The sequence below is a fragment of the Gorilla gorilla genome, chromosome 16 (genome assembly GCF_029281585.2).
Source record: "Gorilla gorilla gorilla isolate KB3781 chromosome 16, NHGRI_mGorGor1-v2.1_pri, whole genome shotgun sequence".
Classification (NCBI taxonomy): domain Eukaryota; kingdom Metazoa; phylum Chordata; class Mammalia; order Primates; family Hominidae; genus Gorilla; species Gorilla gorilla.
Window position 1 is genome coordinate 69,106,409 of NC_073240.2, and position 19,841 is coordinate 69,126,249.

Sequence of the window (19,841 nt, forward strand, 5' to 3'; positions counted from 1 at the left end):
TCCGAGCTCACCAGACTGTTCCCTCCTCAGGACTTTTATATTAGCTGTCCCCTTTGCCTAGAATACCGTCTGTTATTGTCACTTGTCATAGAGGTCTTGTCTGATCACCCAAACTAAATGAGTGCCCCCATCATTCTATTTCATTTGCTTCAGAGCAAATGGTAATGATACCAGTTCAACTGATCTTGTCTATCATTTGTTGACTTGTTTGTTCCATTACTGAATCCCTAGTGCTAAGCAGAGCCCGGCACGTAGTCGACCTCTAATATTCGTTGGATAAACGATCTTTTCAAATCCTAACAACAATCTTGTGATGTCTGTGAGAAAACGGAGGTTCTGCCGGCTCAGGATAAGATTCCTGCTCTGTCTGAACGCGGGACTCGCTTTCCTTCCCAGGATACCTCGCTCCTTCCACCGCGAGCGCAGCTCCCCTTCGCTCCCATCTTTCTCTCACACTTAACTCCTTTCTCCGGGAATGTCAGGCCGTACTTCCAGTCCCTTCTCAGAGCCTGGTGCTGTGGCTCTCAAGCCCTCCCACATTTCGGGAACTCAGAAACGCCGCCCTTTTCCTGAAATGGACCCTCCGAGTACGCGCAACCCCTTCCCTAACCCCGGCTCAGGGGCAGAAGCAGGACCCGCACCGTCTATAGTAAGATAGGGTGGTCTCCTTAGCCCATCGGCTTAGCGCCCTTACTCCGCCCCCGCTCCCTGGCTGGAGATCCTCAGGGCCGTGTAGGGGCCAGGAGGAGGTTCCAGGAGTCAAGGACATTGAGGACATCCAGGCCCAAACGGGATGAGCCAACTGCGCGCAGCAGAACCTTTCTCCACTGGGCCCGCGTGTGCCCGCCGGTCGGCTTAGGCGGAGACACCACACTTAGCGTTCCTCCCGCTCCCGCCCTCTCCTCCCGGCCCTGTCTGCGAAAGCTCGCCTTCCTCCCCGCCCAAGTTCCGGCGCCGCTCTTGCGGGAGCGTTCCGCATCGCCCCGGGGGCCCCTATGCGAGGATCTCCGAGGCCGTTGGCAGAGCCTGGCACTTCTGAGCTCGGGGGACGAGAGCCTGCAGGTTTCCTCCAGTCAGGGACGGCGAAGGGCGGAAAGCGCAAGAGGAGGCAGTGTTAGGCCTTAGGCCGGGTGGGCCGGGTCAGGAGAGACGCGCCCATCTTTCGCCATCCGGGGTGCGCGAGGTCCTCTCGGGACCCGGCCGGCGACCCGTAGCTCGGGCACGCGCCTGTCGCATCCCGCAGGAAGGAGGGGTCCGGCCTGAGGCCCGGGGCGGCGTCCGCCATGGAGATCCCCTCGGTCCAGGGCCGGCGCCTGGGACCTGGCGGGCGGCCCTGACCGCCTTCCTCCCTGCGCGGGCTGGGTCGCGGACGTGCCCTTCGCGGCACTCGGCCTCCTCTGCGTCTCCGCCTTCCCTGGGCCGCACTGCTGCCTGGGCGCGGCGGCGGCGACGGCGCCCTGTTGAATGGGCTGTGAGGGCCCAGGTTTAAAGCGCTGGCGAACGCGGCCTCCGGGGGCGCACGGCAGCAGCAGCGGTGGCGACCAAACGGGTGTTGGAGTTGGCGGCGGCCATGGAGGGCCTGGCTGGCTATGTATACAAGGCGGCCAGCGAGGGCAAGGTGCTGACTCTGGCCGCCTTGCTTCTCAACCGGTCTGAAAGCGACATCCGCTATCTGCTTGGCTATGTCAGCCAGCAGGGAGGGCAGCGCTCCACGCCCCTCATCATCGCAGCCCGCAATGGACACGCAAAGGTGGTACGCTTGCTCTTAGAACATTACCGGGTGCAGACTCAGCAGACTGGCACCGTCCGCTTCGACGGGTAGGTACATCCCAAGCCAGCCTCTCTCCGACGCGCGCGGACTCGTTAATTCACGGGCCCTCCCCTCCCTCACCCTCTCTTACCCTCTCTTCATGTAGGTACTCACTTCTCCCCTTTTTGTACCACCTCCTGCCCCACTAATGCCCACTTCATCTTCCAGGGCTAATAATCCATCCCATGTTTTGCTGCCCGTCCTCATCAGCCCCTACCCCTCATTCCCTCTGTGGGAAGATAACCACACCCTCGGCCTTGAACTCTAATAGTCGTCTTCTCTACTAGATAGTCTGTGAACAAGCCATTTGGAAGAGGTGGCTGCCTTTCCAGGTTTTACTTTTAGTGGAACTGGTGATGTAACTGATCAGAAATTAAGGAGGTCAGCGGTTAACATTGAAGAACTCCGAAAGAGTTATTTGGGCATCCATTTTTACCCCCTTCAAGTGAGTGGTTCCGTAAAACCTTCAGTGGGCTGCTGGGCGTTAATGTCAAAATAAGCACCTAGAACCAGCAGCAGCTGCAGCCTCATGAGGGATTGTCACGCAGCCAAACATCTGAAGACATGATTCTGATTCCTCCACGTTGCTCGGTGTAGATATATTGGCTACTAAAATGGCATTGGACCTGATGTGGGAGATGATGCCATTCTTAAATTACATCTTATCCTGTGATGTTGTGGGGAAGCTTGATCATTTACTGTTAGTTGAGGTGGGAAGTTTAAAAATGCACATTGTTATGCCTAAGATTTGCCCTTTGAGTTTAATTGTACGAATTTTTGGGTATTTGACCAGAATTGTCAGGTTTGACATTATCCTCTTTTCTATGCTGGAGGATTGTAACACATTTTACAGATTACAACTGTATAACGATTTTGCTACATATGTTTTGGTTGACTTGTGCTAGTACATAAGCTATTTTAGCATTTTTTTTTTCTTTTGAAGTCAGTAGGGTCTGAGCATAAAAATACATATCTTTAGTTTTTGGTGATTAGAAACTGCCTGGCTAAAACTCGACTGAAAAAACATTTCTTCTTTAAGATGACTAGGGAAATGTTCTGTTTCGGTTGATTCTTTTTTAGGTTTAAACAATAAAAGCTTTTTCTTCTATTTTAGATGAGTGGAAAATATTCATAGCATTACATCTTAATGAAATGGTAGCCCATGGGCAATGGCTTATATCACGGGTATCACCATTATACACATTAAGGAGATTTTTTTTTCATGTTGACCAAAGATGGCAACCTGATTCATGTTTGCTTTTCCTTACTGGCTTCCGTGTCTTCTCTGTAACTCCTTGCATTTCCGCAGCTAGAGAAGGAGTGAAGCACAGTGACCTCTGAACCTCCAGTACCATTCCACCTGTATAGGCACATGAAGTCATTGAGAGATGAATTTCTGTAATAACAGCTGCTTGGGAATACTGCTGCTGAGGCAATGTGCATAAGGGAGAATAGTGGGGAGAAAAAAGAGTTAAGAATTTCGAAAGGTTTTGCTTATTGCCATCTTTTTCAGTCGTCAAAGAGATGTTTTGAGGTGGCAATTAAAAGAACCTGAAATGACTAGAAATGTAGCATTGAGCCTGTGTAGTGGCTTATCTTGCCCAATGTTCTGTACTGGCCAGAGAAATTAATGAGTTCGGTAAGTAAACATTTATTGAACACCTACTGCGTGCTAGGTTCTGTGGTAGGGATTGGATATGCAGAGATGAATAACATACTCTTCTGTCTTGGAGGATGTCAGTCTGGGTGGGGGGAGAGAAATTAATAACATAAATGAGTATTTGCAGATGCCATGCCATTTAGGGTTGTAGAAATCATTTGGACTACTGAGGGAAAACATGGAAAGGAAGTGCTCAGTTTTATCCGGGGGGAATCTAGAAAGGCTTCACAGAGGAGGTGACGTTCGAGCTGTGTTTTAAAGAATAGTAGTAGAACATGAAGAAGAGGGGCAGCAGCTTGGTGCTCTTGCAGTGACTAGTGTTTCAGTGCTGTTGCAAGAAGGGATTTAAGTTGGGGCAATTAAGAAAGAGATTGTGGGAGACTGGAGAGAGCTGGAGACCAGCTTTTGGTGATCCCTGTATAAAGTACTAAGAGTAAGACTGGTTAAACTGCAATCTCAGATGTTTCCATCATTTAAGATTTCATCTCCTAGATTCTGTATATCAGTTTAGCTTATGGATTATTACAATTATGAATTTATTAGCTGCTATGTAAAAATAGTTTAGTCTTTATTTATTAAATGCTTGTGATGGGCCTAGCCTGTGTCATGTTCTGGAGGAAATGTAAGGTACAGGAAATCTAAGGTTTCTACTTTTGAGAAGCTTACAAATTAATTAATAAAAGAGATATTGAAGTTCCTGGTACTCTCTGTGCTTTCACACCTTCTGTGAGATTATTTTGCAGTTTATCCCAGTCATTTTAGGATTTTAGAACCAAAAAAGAGTGTGATGATTTCACTTTGCATTTGTTTCAGACATTGTGAAAATGTTAGCCTGAGTACATTAACAATAGAAAGCTGACTTGACCCTTGGGGGCTGACCTTTGAAAAATACATAGCCAGCACTTGAGACACATGGCCATATAGGGATTAACAGCTGTGTGCTGAAGTAGATTAGTGTTTCTAATTTTTAGTCATTCACGTGCTAGCTTCATAATTTTTGGCCAAATTGTTCACTAACCTGCTGTTTACTTAATAAATATCTTTTCTTTAAATTGTCTGTTATTTGCTTGATAGTTGTCTTCAGAATGTTTTACTTCTTAGCTTCATCCTGTGTAATTATGGGTTTGCTGTGTGTTTTGTGTGTGTGCGTGAGAAAGACATACATTAAAATAAATATTACAAAAGTTTTAAAAAGTCTATTCTACCTAAAAACTTCTATAATACCTTAGGAAACTAAAGTGGATTCATGATAGAGCCTCGAGGGGAAAGGGACCACCCACCTAGATTAAGCCATTGATGTTTGAGTTCTTGTTCACTTTTTTTTTTTTTTTTTTTTGAGACGGAGTCTCGCTCTGTCGCCGGGGCTGGAGTGCAGTGGCGCGATCTCGGCTCACTGCAAGCTCTGCCTCCCGGGTTCATGCCATTCTCCTGCCTCAGCTTCCCGAGTAGCTGGGACTACAGGTGCCTGCAACCACGCCTGGCTGTTTTTTGTATTTTTAGTAGAGACAGGGTTTCACCGTGTTAGCCAGGATGGTCTCGATCTCCTGACCTCGTGATCCGCACGCCTCGGCCTCCCTAAGTGCTGGGATTACAGGCGTGAACCACTGTGCGCGGCCCCTTGTTCACATTTTTAGAAGTAATATTTGAGATTATTTTACTTGTGGCGTGACGTGTGAATACCATGTTGATATAGATGAGTGGACAAGAAGAAAAGTCACATGAGTGGGAATGAAAGAAGATCCCTTAGTTGAATAGTGGGAAGCTGTTTGTTAAGAATGTTATAAAAAGGGAACAGAACAAGGGGGACGTGTCATGTGACCATGGAACATTGTGCTGGCTTGAGTTCTGAGGGTCTGACTGCTCTCTGCCAGAGTTTGTGGAGACCACCTGTCCTTGAAGGGGTTTGCTGATGTGGATGGGGAGAATAGGACCTCCGAGAATTTTGAGGCTTTTTGTTGAGTGTTGTTCTTTTAAAGTCAGTGCTAGTACTAATACTTCTGATAAATGTTGAGGTAGAGGAAAGGCATGAGGGGCATGCCGGTATTTGACTTCATTTAGAAAGTCATTGGCAATATATATTTCAAGGGATTACATTTCATGTAATACATGATTTTTAAGGACTTTGGTTAAAATAAAGTGTGGATCATTTATATTTAATGAATTTTTATTTCCCTTTCAAATGCTTGAACCAGGCATTTCTATTTCAGATTTAACCAGGTAATAGATGAGCTCAGCCTTGTGATCAGAAATGTTATCTCTTATTGTGAAAAGTTTCCATCATCTGATGGATACTATTTGTTTGAAAAGGTGAATATCAGATTATAGTTTCTTGATTTGAAGATGAATACATAATAGAGAACTTGCATTGTAATTTTGGACTGGGCCTAGAAAGATCATTGCTTTATAGTGCTTCTCCTTTAGGAACTTAGTAAATACTGCATTAATTTTATTTTATCTTTAATTTCTGTTAAATGTATTTGGTATTTTGTTTTGAGGCAGTATAGTCTTACAATTTTAGCTAGATTTTATAGATGGAGGAATGTCATAAATGTTAGTATTGTAATTCTCTTTAATCTGTTTAATATTTTGATTTAGATGTAGAAATTCTAAATTTACCAAGGCTAATGTTTCTGAAGGACCAGTCTTGTGAAACATTCTGCATTGAATTCTTTTGTCATAGAATATCTTTAAAATTTTTAATTGCCTCAATAGAAGTAGGTAGTTGGAACTTCTTTGAGGCTCCTGTCAAATGACTATAGCTCAAGGGAAAAAAATGGAAATTATTAGACTATACCAGGAAAAATATTAAACTGACCAAGTAGTTTCCATTATAAAAACCAAGTGAATACTTGTAATTTAATTTTTACTCTTACATCATAGATTCTGAGAAGTTTGAGATCAGAAAAATATTTTAATCACTTTTTGTCTCTTTTCATCTGTAAAATGAGGGTAATGCTTTTCCTATAGGTTTATTGCTAGGGTTAAAGATAATGTGACTGCCTATTTTAATCTAACATTTCTTGAGTTTGAAGTAGTTTAGATTCCTGTTCCCTGGCATATAATAATTATATGTTTTGAAAACCAGGCCAGTTGCAGTGGCTCACACCTGTAATCCCAGCACTTTGGGAGGCCTAGGTGGGGATATCATTTGAGCTCAGGAATTTGAGACCATCCTGGGCAACATAGTGAGACCTCATCTCTACCTAAAAAAAAAAAAAAAAGGTAGTATGCAGTCTCAGCTACTCAGGAGGCTGAGGTGGGTGGATCCCATGAGCCTGGGAGATCTAGGCGGCAGTGAGCAGTGGTTGTGCCACTGCCATGAGCAGTGATTGTGCCACTGTACTTAGCTGGTGCAACAGAGCAAGACCCTGTTTCAAAACAAAACAAAACAAATCCAGTGGAAAGAAACATTGTAACTATGTAATTGTTACTATGTATTAACTTTGTATTTTTTGATTATATTAATCAGTTTGGAAATGTTCTTTAAATTGAAACAAATGTTTGAACAATGATGTGTACTATGTTTCCTTACGTTTGATGCATTTTATGGTATTCCAAGTACTTTTGTATTTTTAATCTCCTGTAAACTTTTTTTTTTTTTGAGATGGAGTCTCACTCTTGTTGCCCAGGCTAAAGTGCAATGGCGCGATCTTGGCTCACCGCAACCTCCGCCTCCCAGGTTCAAGCAATTCTTCTGCCTCAGCCTCCCGAGTAGCTGGGATTACAGACATGCGCCACCACACCTGGCTAATTTTGTATTTTTAGTAGAGATGGGGTTTCTCCGTGTTGGTCAGGCTGGTCTTGAACTACCCACCTCAGGTGATCCACCCACCTTGGCCTCCCAAAGTGTTGGGATTACAGGCGTGAGCCACTGTGCCCAGCCCTCATGTAAACTTTTTAGTTATTTATCTGCATAATAGTTAATATTATAACTATAATATAATAGTATAATAGGGCATAATAATAGTACCTACCTCACAGGATTATTGTGAAGATTAAGTGAGATATTTTGCATATTCAGCAGTGAATACAGTGCTTGGCACTGTATTCGGTATAAATTACCAAAGTAATTTGGTATAAATTACTTGAATTGAAATTACTTGAAATTGAAATTACTTGAAATGAAAGTATTTGGTATAAATTACTCGTATTCATTTAAACTATTTTTCTTTGAAGTCATTTGTGCCTATTTTTGTTTTTAATTATATCTGTTTTTTTAGTGGAGGTATATCTAGTAAAGTACATGAATCTTGTGTACAATACTGTACGATGAATTTTTAATATGTTTACATCCATCTAGTCACTCTCTAGATCAATGTGTAGAACATTTTATCACTCTAAAAGTTTCCCTTGTGCCCCTTCTCAGTTTCCTCCCTTTCCTTCCCAGAGGTAATGATTATTTTGACTTCTGATCGGGTTTGGCTATGTCCCACCCAAATCTTATCTTGAATTCCCATGTGTTGTGGGAGGGACCTGCTGGGAGGCAACTGAATCATGGAGGCAGGTCTTTCCCGTGCTGTTCTCTTGATAGTAAGTCTCACGGGATCTGATGATTATAAGGGGGAGATTCCCTGCACAAGCTTACTTTGCCTGCTGCCATCCCTGTAAGATGTGACTTGCTGCTCCTTGCCTTCTGCCATGATTGTGAAGCCTCCCCAGTCATGTGGAACTGTAAGTCCAGTAAACCTTTTTCTTTTGTAAGTTGCCCAGTTTCGGGTATGCCTTTATCAGCAGCGTGAAAATGGACTAATACAGCTTCTGTCACCACAGATTAGTTTTGCCTGTACTTGAACTTCCTATAAGCAGAATTATGTAGTACGTACTCTTTTTGTTTGGCTTTTTTTGCTTAACACAGCGTCTTTGAGATTCATCCATGTACTTGCATGTATCAGTAGTTTCTTTTTTTAATGATGTGTGGTATTCCGTTGCATAAATATACTACAGTTTATCCATTTCCTATTAATTAATATTTTGGTTGTTTCCAGTGTTTGACTGTTATGAATAAAACTGCAGTGAACATTTGTGTATGTTGTTTGGTGGACGTTTGCATTTAGTTATCTGGTATATATCAAGGAGTGGAATTGGTGGGTCATCAGGTAGGTGTGTGTTTAACTAATATTGCCAAATAGTTTCCCCAAAGTTCAACAACCAAATTACATTCCTACTTGCAATTTCCACCAGCAATGAGAATGTCAGCTGCCACATCTTGCTCAACACTTATTATTGCCCTGTCAGTCTTGTTAAATTTAGCTATTCTGCTGGGTGTGTGTATTGGTAAACTGGTTTTAATTTGCATTTCCCTGTTAAGTAATTATCTTGAGCATCTTTTCATATGCTTATTGGCCATTTGGATATCTTTTGTGAAGTATACTTGTTCAGTCTTTTTTTTTTTCTTAAATTGAGTAGAGACAGGATCTTGCTGTGTCGCGCAGGCTGGTCTTGAACTCTTAGGTTCAAACAGTCCTCTTCTTAGCCCCCCGCAGTGCTGGGATTACAGGTGTGAGCCACTGCACCTGGCCACTTAATCGCTTTGTTTATAATGTTTTTTGATGAATGGAAGTTCTAGTTTTAATGAAATCCAATAAATACTTTCTTTTTCTTTAACGGTTAATGCTTTTTTTTTTGGTATTCTGTTCAAGAAATTGTGATCAACACTAAATTCATTAAGATAGTCTATGGCTTTTTTTTTTATTTTGAGAAGCTTTTCACACTATAGTTCTATACTGCGTCTCTAATTTTTGTATGTACTGTGAGGTAGGAATCAAGGTTAATTATTTTCCATATAGATTATCTTGTTGCTCCAGAACTATTTATTAAAAAGACCATGTTTTCTACCTGAATTTCACTGGAGCCTTTGTCAGAAATCAAGGGATTCTGTATGTGTGAATCTATTTCTGGAGTTTTTTTTTTTTTTTTTTTTTTTTTGGTCTGTTGATAATATTATTCTGTCCCTATGCCAGCACTTACTTTAATTACTGTAGTTTGTCCTCTAACTTTATTTTTCTTGAAGATTATCTTGGTTGTTTGCATTTCCATATTCTTTTTAGAATTGGCCTGTCAGTTCTTTCTTTCTCTCTTTCCCTTCCTCCCTTTTCTTCCTCTCCTTCCCATTTTAGAGAGAGGGTCTCACACTGTTGCTCAGGCAAGAGTGCAGTGGCCTGATCATGGCTCATTGTAGCCTCGACCTCTTGGACACACACACACACACACACACACACACACACACACACACACCACACAACCTGCTAGGATTTTCATTTGGTTTATATCAAATCTATAGATCATTTTGGGGGAGAATTGACATCTTAACATTATAGAGTCTTCTGGATCATGAACATGGAATATTTTCCCATTTATTTACATTTACTTATCTCAGGAGTGTTTTGTAGTTTTCAGTGTAGAAGTCTTGTGCATTTTTCATTAGATTTATTACTATTTATTGGTATTTTCTGATGCTGTTGCAAGTGTTATTTTTTGACAATAAATAAATGTTTATTGAACTTTACATAATCATGACAATAAAAACATAAATAACAAAAGTGAATTTTAATTAAACTGAATTGTTTGCAAAACATATAGTTGGCATCACTGATGTAGTGTCTTATTTTCTTGATTCATTCTTTTTTTTGAGATGGAGTTTTGCTCTTGTCACCCAGGCTGGATTGCAATGGTGCAATCTCAGCTCACTGCAACCTCTGCCTCCTGGATTCAAGTGATTCTCCTGCCTCAGCCTCCTGAGTAGCTGGGATTACAAGCATGTGCCACCACCACTCCTGGCTAATTTTTGTATTATTAGTAGAGACGGGGTTTCAACATGTTGGCCAGGTTGGTCTCGAACTCCTGACCTCCGGTGATCTGCCTGCTTTGGCCTCCCAAAGTGCTGGGATTACAGGCATAAGCCACCGCACCTGGCCTGATTCATTCTTTAGTTAAAAAAAATCAATTAACAAATGCATTTTTAAAAATAAAAATTTGAAAAATAATTTTAGGAGGCTTCTTCTGATCTTTTTTGAGTTATATCTTACATATAGTAAAATGCAGAGTTCTTAAGTATGCAGTTTGGTGAGTTTTTTCCCTAAATATCCATGTGGCTGCCACCCAGATGAAAATATAGGACATTTCCAGTACCTTCAAGTCTCTTCCCAGCCAGTCCTAGCCTCTTCTCTGTAGGTAGCCACTGTTACTGAGAGGGCTTTTGTTTATAAACATTTTGTGTCATTATTTGAAACTGAAGAAGTAATTGCTTAAATTATTATAAAATGAGTATTTTCAGTAGAAGTGATAAAGGGTATTGTTTTTTGTGGTGATGTTAACTGGGGTTAAACCATGATATTTATATGTCTTAATCTGTTCTGTGGTGTTATAACAAAATACCTGACACTGTAATTTATGAACAGAAATTTGTTTCTCATATTTCTGGAAGCTGGAATGTTCAAGATCAAGGTGCCAGTAGGTTCAGTTGTCTGGTGAGGGCCGCATCCTCCAGAGGGGAGGAATGCTGTGTCCTCACATGGTGGAAGGTGAAAAGGCAAGCCAGTGGAACGTTGCTAACGCCTCTTTTTTTTTTTTTTTTTGAGATGAAATTTTGCTCTGTTGCCCAGGCTGAGTGCAGTGGCACAATGTCAGCTCACGGCAACCTCTGCCTCCCAGGTTCAAGCGATTCTCTTGCCTCAGGCTCCTGAGTATCTGGGATTATAGGCGTGTGCCACCATGCCCGGCTAATTTCTGTATTTTTGGTAGAGATGGGGTTTCACCATGTTGACCAGGCTCGTCTTGAACTCCTGACCTCAAGTGATCTGCCCACTTCAGCCTCCCAAAGTACTGAGATTATAGGCGTAAGCCACCATGCCAGGCCTAACGCCTCTTGTGTGTGGTCCTTAATTTCATTCACAAGTGGAGGAGCCCTCATGACCTAATCACCTCTTCAAGACATCACCTCTTAATGCTATTCACGTTTGGCAACACCTGAATTTTGGTGGGAACACATTCAAACTATAGCACCAGGAGCATTATTCTCTTTTCCACTTCATGGGGGATATAATTTGACCAGTGTTATAAGGTTGTATAGTGAGAAGCTCACTAGTGTGGTTTTTGGTGTGTATATTTAATTGCCCTAGTGAATATTCCTTTGATCAACCTTTCTTCTTAACACTTCCAAATGTACTTATTGCTTCTAGCACAGTAGACTATCTCCAGCAAAAATCTACTTATCAGGTCTTTTGGTTAGTGGTAAGAAATTTAGAAATTAAGGTTGGGGAAAAATTGACAGTAGAAAGGTGGGAAAGATCAGACTCTAGCAATAGTCTAATTTTGTATGTTAAGTAGTGAATCTAGCACATGTCAGATGTTTAGTAAGTAAGTGATAAATATGAAGCCACAAGTCCAGTCATGTCAGAGAAGATATCTGCTTGGTTTTCCAAAAGTGCAATTTCCTGCTGTTAGTATTTTTTTCCTGTAGTGGTTGATTGAGGAACACACAGACAAGCAGTATATGCACACACATATACATATACATTTTTAAAACTTTTAAATTGGAGCATAACATAACTTAGAGAAAAATGCACTAATTATAAATATATAAAAATTTCACAAAGTGAACATATTTGTTTACTAGAGTCCCCTTTGTGCTTTCTCCCATTTCACTACCTCTCCCCAAAAGTAACCAGTATCCTCACTTCTACCACTGCAGATAGGTATGTAAATGTAATAATATAATATGTGCTGTGTTCATCTGACTTCTTTTTCTCAGCATCAGGTTTATGTTATCTGTTCATATTGTGTGTGGAGCAGTAATTATTTCATTCTCATTGCTGTAGTATAGTACTCAATTAGCTTAGGGGAAACTTACCTGCTTTATTTTTTTCTTCTTAAAGCAGTGTCTAACACAGCTTTAATGTAGGGTTGGGGTGGCTTTCATAATTGTCAGAAACTGCTTGCTACCTGGAGGCTACTGGGAAGGAGGAACATGCTGTTCTCCTAGGAATCAGTGAATCAACTTGGTGGTGAAGAAGCTACCTCCACACATTTCCTCTGTGCCTTCTGAAGTGTCTTTACTTTTGCTAGTAGAAAGTTGGTGATTTTTCAGGTTTGTTTTTTAGGGTTATATACTCTAGTAGTAACAGTAATAGCTAGCATATATTGAGCTTTATATTAGGTACAAGTACTATGCAAAGTGCTTTCCTTAAATTACCTGTTTTTATTTTCATGAGAACTGATGTTTTATTAACGTTCTGGAGAGTGAGGTCTTGGTCGGTGGGAGTGAATACATCCCTTAAACATATGTTAGGCTGTGGCCTCTGTTATCTAACTGCTCATTCTTTTCATGTGTAGGTATGTCATTGATGGTGCCACTGCTCTTTGGTGTGCAGCTGGAGCAGGACATTTTGAAGTTGTTAAACTTCTAGTCAGCCATGGAGCCAACGTGAACCATACCACAGTAACTAATTCAACCCCCCTGCGGGCAGCATGCTTTGATGGCAGACTGGACATTGTGAAATACTTGGTTGAAAATAATGCCAACATCAGCATTGCCAACAAATATGACAACACCTGCCTAATGATTGCGGCATATAAGGGACACACTGATGTGGTCAGATACCTTTTAGAACAACGTGCTGATCCCAATGCCAAAGCACATTGTGGAGCCACAGCATTGCACTTTGCAGCTGAAGCTGGGCACATAGATATTGTGAAAGAGCTGATAAAATGGCGTGCTGCTATAGTAGTGAATGGCCATGGGATGACGCCATTGAAAGTAGCTGCCGAAAGCTGTAAAGCTGATGTCGTAGAACTGTTACTCTCTCATGCTGATTGCGACCGAAGAAGTCGGATTGAAGCTTTGGAACTCTTGGGTGCCTCCTTTGCAAATGACCGTGAGAACTATGACATCATAAAGACATACCACTATCTATATTTAGCCATGTTAGAGAGGTTCCAAGATGGTGATAACATTCTCGAAAAGGAGGTTCTTCCACCAATCCATGCTTATGGGAATAGAACTGAATGTAGAAATCCTCAGGAACTGGAGTCCATTCGGCAAGACAGAGATGCTCTTCATATGGAAGGCCTTATAGTTCGGGAACGGATTTTAGGTGCTGACAATATTGATGTTTCTCATCCCATCATTTACAGAGGAGCTGTTTATGCGGATAATATGGAATTTGAGCAGTGTATCAAGTTGTGGCTTCATGCCCTGCACCTCAGGCAAAAAGGTAACAGGAACACCCACAAGGATCTTCTTCGATTTGCTCAAGTTTTCTCACAAATGATACATTTGAATGAAACTGTGAAGGCCCCAGACATAGAATGTGTTTTGAGATGCAGTGTTTTGGAAATAGAACAAAGTATGAACAGAGTGAAAAATATTTCAGATGCTGATGTCCACAATGCTATGGACAATTATGAATGTAATCTCTATACCTTTCTGTATTTAGTGTGCATCTCTACCAAAACACAGTGCAGCGAAGAAGATCAGTGCAAAATTAACAAGCAGATCTACAACCTGATTCACCTTGATCCCAGAACTCGTGAAGGTTTCACCTTGCTGCATCTGGCTGTCAACTCCAATACTCCAGTTGATGATTTCCACACCAATGACGTCTGCAGCTTTCCAAATGCACTTGTCACAAAGCTCCTGCTGGACTGTGGTGCTGAGGTGAATGCCGTGGACAATGAGGGAAACAGTGCCCTTCATATTATCGTTCAGTACAACAGGCCCATCAGTGATTTTTTGACCTTGCACTCCATCATCATTAGCCTAGTTGAAGCCGGAGCTCACACTGACATGACGAATAAACAGAATAAGACTCCGCTAGACAAAAGTACAACTGGGGTATCTGAAATACTGCTTAAAACTCAAATGAAGATGAGTCTCAAGTGCCTGGCTGCCCGAGCAGTTCGGGCTAATGACATTAACTACCAAGACCAGATCCCCAGAACTCTTGAAGAGTTTGTTGGATTTCATTAAGTGACTGGATATGTAAAGTCGTTTAATGTGGTGCTAAAAAGTAAAGGACTTTAATCACAGACAGTAGAATTATGTGTTCATAAATTCTGCTTTTCTTTCCACTACCCTTCCTCTCATCCCATCCTTCCTTAGTTCTGTATTTGTTTTTCTTGCCTCATGGTAATTGATTTCAGGCAGACTTTAACAAAACCACATTGTTTTGGTGTAACTATAAGGTATTTGCATATTGGTTACCTATTTGTCTTTCTTTTTTTTAAAGGAATAGATATAAAATGTTTTGTTTATGTAACAAGGGACATTTATAATTTCAAGTTGATAATGTTTTAAACAGCTGCTTACAAAAGTATTTCTGTTAAGCCTATGTCAGCATGTTATCCATGCAGCAGTTTTGAGGATTTTATGAAGAAAAAGAGCTAAAAAGGAACATTAAAAGGAATGGGATATCCAGGTGTTCTGCACATGCCAAACTGCTGTAGATAGTTTACACTCTTCCATTATTTATACAGAGTGATGCAGCCCATTTTAGCATTCAGGAGGATTTTTAAAAAATAGCTGCAGATTAATCTGGAAAATGTGCTAATTTAATAATAGTTACAAATTTATAAATTTAAATCCATTTGAAATTGTTGCATTATGCTGGGTAGTATATACGAAATGGTTATCATCTTAAACCAACTTTTCAGAGAATCTTGATGGACTCTGCCTTTAGGCTTGAATTCTTCAAAGTCTATTTTAATGAAATTTATCTAAATTGCAGCAGTCTATTTGATTCAGCTCATAGACATGTAAAAATTATGAATGCTGTTTTCTTATGAAACAAATTGTCAGTGTAGTTATACATTCTATTTTTGTCCCCTTTTCCCTTTTCCTCCTGTATCTTTTAAAATTTGGAAACTACTTTTCCAGAAGGCATTATTTATGCCTCCCTAATAAGGTATTTTACTTATGACAGATGAAAAGGAACCAGGATATTTTTGAATTTTTTCACTTTCTTAGTCTGTGACAAGAAGTAGAAATATCACTAGTGTGGTATAGGAACTTACATGTTTTTTTTGATGAAAATAATTCTCAATGCCACTTGAAAGGTAATTGTGTCTGAGAGCTGCAAATTTTTCAACCACAGAATGTCACTTATTCCTACAGGCTATACAGAGGTCTTTATGGTTTTTTTGTTTTGTTTTGTTTTAATGGCAACATTGTAACTGTCAAACTAAAAGGGTATTCTGTGATTATCTTTTAAGCATTACAGAAATTCAAGTGAAAGTTATATGCTTATTTCTATTGATGTTAAAAATGATAATGAAAGCAAAATTAGCTGTATCTGTAATTTTCTCTCTAGTGCCAAATGAATGCCTTAGCTACTCATAGTGCATGGTACTGTAAGTGAAGACCTGTAGCTTTTTTTTTTCTTTAATGAAAAGCATTATAATGATGTAGCAGCATCAGATATAAACTTAAAAAAAAAGGTTTCAATTAACATTTTATATATGGATAATGCTTTGTAAAGTATAAGAGAAAGGTTGCAGTTGGATCAGTATAAAACAATGACCAAGCCAAAATCAGCACCCTAGGGCCTTAAATAAAATAGAGATACCCCACAAAATGAAATATTTTGAAGGATGGGAGGGGACAGAAGGGGGGACCATCCCCCAAGGATGCAAGATACTTTTTACAGTTGCTATCATTATACTTTGTCTTCTTGCTTCAGTTAGGAAGGTTTTGATGGTAAATTCTGTCATGGTAATAGATACCTATTTTCCTAACCTGAGATTTTACAAGGAAGGTTTTTAGGTTGGCTTAAATGGAGGTATTTATTTGAGTGAGCCCTAATTTGAAAATTACCAGACTTGATCCTCCTGGTATGAATCAAGGAAATACTGTACCTTGCTCTTAGCAACCCTCAGTGGCCTGAAAGAGAAAATGCACTTCTTCAAGGTGAGTGAATCATGCTTTTTCTACAGTTCAGATCAGACCCTTTATTTTTCAAACTACAAGGACTGCTTATTGGACAGTCTAAGGAATAGCTTTGATACTTGGTATTCAGTTGGTTCCATTATTAATGTATATTATTTTTATTTAAACATCAAAACTTAAAATATCAGATAATGTTGCATGTTTTAAAAACACATTTCATCCCTTTGGCTACCCAGGACCAGCACTATTTAAGACACTGCTTATTTATAAAATGAGAATAATGATTATATGTACATATTCAGACATCAAAATTTAATGACATTCTATTTTGAGAAGGGAAGACAATGCTGAAGAAAGTAAAACTGTTGATTGAAATGCTGACAGGTTGGAGAACGAATTTGAAGACAGTGGAATAAACTATGAACTATGCTAATGGTAATTAGATTTTTTTTTTTGTTTGTTTAGTATAGTGGTAAATTGTGTAGTATCTTGCTGAGAATCTATCTTGTAAAATCAATCCAAATGTGTATTGTGAAACACCTGTATAAAATCATTTTTGAAATAAGTGATCTACATGCCTGTTTTTTAAAAATGTTTTTGGTAGAATTGTTTGAAAATATGTTTAGCCAGACCCTTCCCCAACTTAATTTTTTTTAAAAAAAGGAAAATAGGTAAGAAAATGATAGTTCTATATCTCAGCCCTCTGTGAACTCTAGGCTGTCTCCATTTTGCAGCCACTTTGGTCATTTGATGTTTACTATTGGTATACTTATGCTTTGAATTGTAAATCTTCATTGATGGTATTACAGATTCAACCAAAACTTCTCTGTCCTGTTCAGTAATTGTTATATAAATCTGGATGAGCTAGGGAGGCCCAGGTGGATGTTTTCATTCGCAAATCATGAGAAACTTAAGTGGGTTTTATGCACTTGATAGAGTTGGCAAAATTGAACTATTAAGTTAACTATTTAACTCAAGGAATGGGCGGCAAACCCATCCCCTCGATTGATAAAGAAGGGGAACAATTTTACATTAGAACTGACACTGAAAACATAGCTTTTTCAGTCCACCCTGGTTGCTCTAGTAGCCCACAGCCCAATCACGTTAAGGTTCTTTGCTGTGGGAATTTTAAATAAACCAAACCCCAAAGCAGACCATCTGTAAGCTTTGGTCTGCTTGTTTCTGAGAAGGGTTTTATTTCATTATACTAATAGTGGACTAATAATTGGTAATTGTGAGAACTTAGGTATGATAACATTGTTTGAAGTAAAATATGATTTGGGGGCAGCAGCTTTCTAAATACCAACTCTGTTTGACAGATGTTTTGAAAATTAAAATTTCAAGTGAGCAACACCCTGTTAAGAGTTTCCACTATAGTTGAGGCAGCTACTTTATGAATACGACCACTTTGGGTTATTTAAGCAGAAGTGTTTCTTTTTTTTTTGGAATGGGGTGGGATGAGGAGTGAGTTGCCAGACCTTTGATTAGTTTGCTGGTTTAGAAACAGCCAGTGGCTGAATTAGTGAGTAAATGAATGAAAGTATAAAGGACTTGTTTTTTATGATATTCTGTAAGAATCTTAAATGTTCCTTTTCAGATTAGTCAGATGTGTTGATGCACACATGACTATTCTGTTTTTCTCACTGACTATATAACATTAAAAAGGGGTTAAAGAAAACAAAACTCTGCCTTTTGTGCTATGAAATATTTTTAGTCCAGAGATTTTAAGCTGTGTGTCCATTCCTACTCTGAAAATGCATAGCTGTGTTCTGGAGGTCATCTCTTGAAAGTAGAAAACTCCTATGTGTTTATCACATTGCAGGGCTTTCTTATGTAGTTCTGGCAGACTTGCCCAAATCTTTAGATGGGCTGGGTTATATACAGCATGCCCTCCCCCAAATAAGGGATCTGAAATAAATACTACACTATTGATAGTGGAGATATATTAATTTTTAAAACTGTAAAGTAAATGTGGTCTCTAGTCTAGGTTTGTGGTGTGTACCTTTGTGTTAATGTGTAGGGAAGAGACAGTGACTTGATGGTTATGGGGAGTGTATCTTGATGTGTGTATAGGGGTAAGTATTGCTAAATTATTAACAGCTTTTATTCAGGGTGAGTCATGTGATGAATGGCCTAATCAGAAAAGTGAAGGAGCGAAGATGCAAGCTTGCCAAATGATGAAATGAACAAGATTTTGTATCTATTTTTTATCAGGTGTTGTAAAATTTGTGCATGGCTTTTTGTTGTTGTTGCTTAGTAACTGGTAGAGAAGAAAAGATGAGGAAAGAAACTCAGCTTTCCTCACAGTCTTTTCAAAGGTACACAGTTGGGGAGTAAAATCTGACTGGCCTAATCGATGGAAAAGACCCTGTCCTTTTCACCCCATCCTGCAATCCTCCGTGCAGAGGAACTACACTGTTGTATTCTAGTAATTCACTGTGATTTATAACAAACCGGTGATGTCATTCTATTGTGCACTTTTGTCAAACCATTTATGTGACTTTAATAAACATAGTAAACTTGCTGACTGCACCAGAGGTCCGTTAGTGATTTATATATTGCATGACATTTTCTATTTGAGTTTGACATGTAGAGTCATTTTTAGTTTCATGGCAATTGACAGTCCTAATAACTCAGCTAATTTGAAACTAACAATCTTGCTGTGTAAAAGGAAAAAATGGTGTTTGTGTTCAGTAAATGTTTGGAAAAAACTACTTTGAGGTTTGTGTCTTTATTATTCAGTGTGCCTTAGTTGCGATGTTCTTTTGTTGAGTGCCTTAAAGTTGTCAGAGTTATATATGTGCATGGGAAAAAATTCACGTAGTAAAGAAAAATTCAAATATATATTTTAAAAGTTCCCTTTTCATCTCTCCCCACCTCCTATTTGGACTCTGCAGAGACAATCACTATTAATAGTTTTTTGAGTAGCTTCCCAGAATGTTTCTGTGCACATATGTATTATTTCTCCTTTTCAGTTTTTAAAATGCAAATGAACTTCTACCTTTGCAACACTATTCTGTATCTTATCTTTTTCATGTAATATATCTTAGGCATTTTCTATTTCTATATGTATAGATTTTTAAAACAACAACTTCATAGCAATTAATTCTGTTGATGGATTGAAAATGTATTTAACTAGATTTTATTGATGGACTTTTAGATTTTCAGTTTTTGATATTTCAAATAATGCTGCAGTCAACATCCTTAAGTACCATACTTACAGGACAAATTCATTCTTAGTACTGGAACTTGGTTTAGTGACTACTTAAAATCTTGACAGAAGTTATACAAATTGCCTTCCATCTCTCTACATCTTTATTGACATCAGATCTAATCATTTAATTTTTGCAAAGTTGTGATTAATGAAAAATAGCATTTCATGGTTTGATTTGTATGCCTTTATTATGAGTAACATTGAACACTTTCATATATTTATTGACTATTGATGTTTGCTTTGGGGTTGTGTGTGTGTGTGTTTTTTTTCTACTTGT

The 19,841-nt window shown here is 39.5% G+C and overlaps 1 protein-coding gene across 3 annotated transcripts; it reads left to right on the forward strand.

Annotated features, from left to right (window-relative positions):
• Positions 1–556: 556 nt before the first annotated feature.
• On the forward strand, positions 557–19,064 carry FEM1B (fem-1 homolog B). 3 transcript variants are annotated; one of them, XM_019011038.4, is made up of 3 exons: positions 873–1,818; positions 12,801–13,681; positions 13,904–19,064. In XM_019011038.4, exons 1-3 carry the CDS (start codon positions 1,571–1,573, stop codon positions 14,434–14,436), a joined length of 1,662 nt encoding a protein of 553 aa, XP_018866583.1. In that variant the 5' UTR covers positions 873–1,570; the 3' UTR covers positions 14,437–19,064. The 3 variants fall into 3 exon arrangements, with proteins under 3 accessions (XP_004056441.1, XP_018866583.1, XP_018866582.1); XM_004056393.5 differs by having other exon boundaries at positions 557–1,818; positions 12,801–19,064; XM_019011037.4 differs by lacking the exon at positions 873–1,818 and adding an exon at positions 5,692–5,777 and having other exon boundaries at positions 12,801–19,064.
• The last annotated feature ends 777 nt before the right edge of the window (positions 19,065–19,841 follow it).